General features: G+C 32.0%; 1 protein-coding gene across 1 annotated transcript; it reads left to right on the top strand.

Moving 5' to 3' along the window:
* Nucleotides 1-486: 486 nt before the first annotated feature.
* HELRODRAFT_181752 (hypothetical protein) lies at nucleotides 487-3,483 on the top strand (the record flags this gene model as incomplete). Its single annotated transcript, XM_009031536.1, has 9 exons — nucleotides 487-632; nucleotides 856-1,091; nucleotides 2,043-2,259; nucleotides 2,362-2,430; nucleotides 2,528-2,689; nucleotides 2,858-2,882; nucleotides 3,013-3,057; nucleotides 3,293-3,412; nucleotides 3,466-3,483. 9 exons carry the CDS (start codon nucleotides 487-489, stop codon nucleotides 3,481-3,483), a joined length of 1,038 nt encoding a protein of 345 aa, XP_009029784.1.
* Between the last annotated feature and the right edge of the window lie 784 nt (nucleotides 3,484-4,267).

Genomic DNA, 4,267 nt, shown 5'->3' with positions numbered 1-4,267 from the left:
ATTTAAATTTCTTACTTATTTTTACTCATTTTTATCTCTAAATATATTTTAAAATAATAATATTCAATCTTAAATAAAGTAAAATATGTTATTGCCTTCGTATTCTATGATGGTAATCAAACAATCACATGACTAATTCGTTGAATTTTTTCAAATTTTCAGCCAGTTGGCAAGAACACCACGAGGGCATCTAATGCTGACATTAATCTTGACAATGTCTCAGCTATAAAGTCATCAGCGTCATCATCCTCACTAGCATCATTAAAACAATCATCATCATCACTTCTTCTATCCTCTTTAAGATCATTTACTCCGGCCAATGGAATTTCAAAGTGGATGAGTCAAGGAACCAATCAAAATGTAACTGAATCTTTTAGCCAACCAGTCACTAATCAATCAGACAACTCTTCAGCCAATCAGAAAATAGATTTACACTATTCAATCAATCAACAAATATATGACGACAACTCTTCAACCAATCAAAAAATGGCCGACTGCTCAAACTCATCGTCAAATGGAAGTGCGAATGTATTCAATGATGAAGATATCATTCCTGGCACTCCAGATATATTACTGAATGAAAGTAGAAGGAGAAAAATGTCAAATGGAAGGAGTTTTCTATCTTCATCTAGGTTCCTATTGGATGATTGAATTCTAATTGTGATGTAATTTTAGCTTTGCTATCTAAAGCTCTATTGGCTTATTAAATTCAAATAATAATATTTTCTAAACTTTTATTGGCTGATTTAATGTTAATAGTGTCATCTAGATTTGGGTTTGTTGATAAAATTATAACAATATAATATAAATATTCAACGGTCTCGTTTATAACAATTAATTACGTTTTGGTTTAAGACTCTTACAGCACTTGGGAAAGCCATTAGACGAAGCTGAAGGTGAGACTAGAAGAAAGAAACTATATTCAAAGTTCAACAAACCGAAATCTATGGAAAACCGTCTTAAAGAAATTAAGCAGAGAAACCAAAAGAGCAAAGACTTCAAACTAGAAACAGCCAACTTGGCTTTGCTAATAAAGGCGAACGGCAATTACGGCGACGACATTCTTAATAACTATAATATAAATCACGATGGTAATAATAATAATAATTATGATAATAATTATGATAATAATATTAATAATAGGTATGATGATGATATGGTTGGTGACGATGACGACGACGATGATGATGGTGGCGGTTTCCCAAAGGTCAAAAAACCTGATTTAAAAACGACCCCAGACAAATGTTTTAGTAGTAATAATAACAACAATAATAATAATAATAACAACAACAACATAAACAATAATAGTGGTGACTCAAGAAATAATAATAATAATAATAGTAGTAGTAGTAGTAGTAGTAGTAAATTGAAAAGTTCTCTCAACACAAAGTCTGATTTTTATAGCTACCTAAGTGGTTATAAGGCTAAACAGAAGATAAATAATAATAATAACTATAATATTAATATGAAACATAATTATGACGATGATGATAGTTGTCTCGATGGCATTTTGTGTGAAATGAAAAATTTTAACAAAGACGACAATGATGACGTTAATGAAATCAATATCAACTGTAATTACATTAAAAATGGTTTCGGTAATGATGGCAATGATAATATCAACGAAGATCACATGACTAAGATTAAATTTATCAATATTACTACTACTACTACTACTACTACTACTACTACTACTACTACTACTACTACTACTACTGCTTCTTCTTCTTCTACTACTGCTGCTACTACTAGCAACATCAATAATAATTATAATGATAGTGACGATGATGATTGTCTGAACCTTTTATTAAATGAATTAAAGAATGATTCTGATCGTAAAAGGGCAACAGTCGTTACTACCACTACTACTACTGTTACTACTACTGCTGCTGCTACTAATACTGCTGCTACTACTGTTACTACTAAAAGTGATGAGAATTATGATGGTAATAATACTTGCAGTAGTAATAATAGTACGTTGAGTTTTGACAGGCAGACGAGTTTGATAAATAAATTCACATCTTTATCACCGTTCAAGACAGCCAAGGATGGCGATGATGACGATAAAAATGATGGCAGTGATGATGATGATAGTATGTCAAAGGATGATGGTGTCGATTATAGTGGCCGTGATATCGTCGTCGGTTGTGATAACGATGCCAATGATGATGATGATGATGATGTTGTCAATCCTGATGATGATCCTGTATGCTACAAGTACGGAAGACATCGTGTCATCTCTGTTGAAAGTAGTAAAGAGTTAGTAAATGCTGACATTTTAATTACGATAATAATAATAATTATTATTATTATTTATGTTATTATTCTTATTATTAATTATAATGATAATAATTATTTCAGATGTTTGGCGTTGGATTTGAAATGCTTCAAGACTGGCTCACTGAGGAAAGCATTGCTATATGGATTTTGGTTCGTTGATAATAATTTAATGTAATTATAACGATAATTATTATAATTAGGATAATATTCGTTATAATTATGGTCAAAATAATGTAATTATTTTTAGGACGGATACGAGAGTAAAGGCGGGAAATTGCGTGAACGTGATTGGTCGTTTCGATGAAAACTCCGAATGTAGAATCACGGATCAGGAAAACTTTATAGTCGTCAGTCCGGATATCCTGGTTTCTGGGACCAGTGTGACGTCAGCTGTCACGTGCCTGAGGAAGTTAGTGTGTTTGGTTGGTTGGTTGGTAGATTGTGACTGAATGAATGAATTAGTATTCAGTTGGTTTATGTTTGTCGAATCTTTGGTTTATTGATTTATTTGATAGCTCTTCTTTTTATTCCATCATTTGTTCAATCATTCATTCATTTTCCCCCTCTATTCATTCAGAATGGTGCTCAGTGACAAGTTCAAGGTAATGTTCGTTACCATTTACACTCAAATAATTTTAACAAAACTATTTTGTGTAATATAATAATAATTATATTAAAAATTATTAATTTTATTATTATTATGATTATAATATTATTAATTATAAACCACAGCACACGAACACAGGAAAGTTGCCAAGCATGCTCCACGGGACTATAGTGCATGCTATATTTCAAGAGGCTGGTTGATTCGATGATTGATCGATTGTCTGATTGGCTGGCTGACCAACCTACTGATTGATGATTGGTTGATTGATTGATTGATCGATTGGTTGGTTGGTTGATCGATTGATCGATTGATTGGTTGATTGATTGATTGATCGGTTGGTTGGTTGATTGGTTGATACATCAATTCACTCGGCCAATTACATAACAGGTCCTCAACCAATACCAGAGCAACTACCACAACAACAACACAACAACAACGCCAGACATACGGACCATAGCTGAAGAAATTATAAGCAGGCGAGATCACATGATAGAGATGTTCGCCTTGGGGGTCCAGTTAGGAGAAGTTAGGGAGGTACTAAACTCATACTTACCCTCCATCCAGAATTTCGTTGACAGGCAGTTGCACATTACTAAAAATAATGTTAATGCTGGTGATGATCAGTATTTTTCGGACATTACTAACAGTAACAATAATAATAACAATAATATTAAAAATAATAATAACAATAATAATAATAAAAGTAATGCAAGTTACGATAACGATATGGGGTATTTAGTTACTCGTGTATTGGACGTTGAAGAGACTGTATGGAGTCCTATGTTAGTCGTGATGATCATAATAATAATAATAATTATTATTATTGTTATTATTATAATTATTATTATTGTTGTTGTTTGGCCATTAATTATTTATTATGATAATTTTACAGGCTCGGGTTGAAAGGCAAGATAGATGTAACTGCTTGCGTAAAAGTCCGTTGTTTCTCCCTTTCATTTCATAAATAAATAAATGAATGAGTGAATGAATAAATGATTGAATGAATGTGAATGATTGAATGAATGTGAATGATTGAATGAACGAACGAATGAATGAATGACAGATTCACGATAGAAAGAAAAAAAAAGTGAAAGAATTAATTGTGCCGATGGAGTTGAAGACTGGAAAGGTTTCGTATTCCGTGGAGCATATCGGACAGGTTAGTTAGCTGTGTGTGTGGTTGGTTCATTCATTCATTCATGCATTCATTTATTCATTCGTTCATTTATTTATTCATTCATCCATTTATTCATTCGTTCGTTCATTCATTTATTTATTCATTCATCCATTCATTCATCCATTTATTCATTCGTTCGTTCATTCATTTATTCATTCATTCATTCATTCATTCATTCATTCATTATTTTTATTGATTCGTTC

This window comes from Helobdella robusta (assembly GCF_000326865.2).
Source record: "Helobdella robusta unplaced genomic scaffold HELROscaffold_75, whole genome shotgun sequence".
Lineage (NCBI taxonomy): Eukaryota > Metazoa > Annelida > Clitellata > Rhynchobdellida > Glossiphoniidae > Helobdella > Helobdella robusta.
Note: the sequence above shows the minus strand (reverse complement) of the source record. Positions and strands in the feature narration are given on the sequence as shown.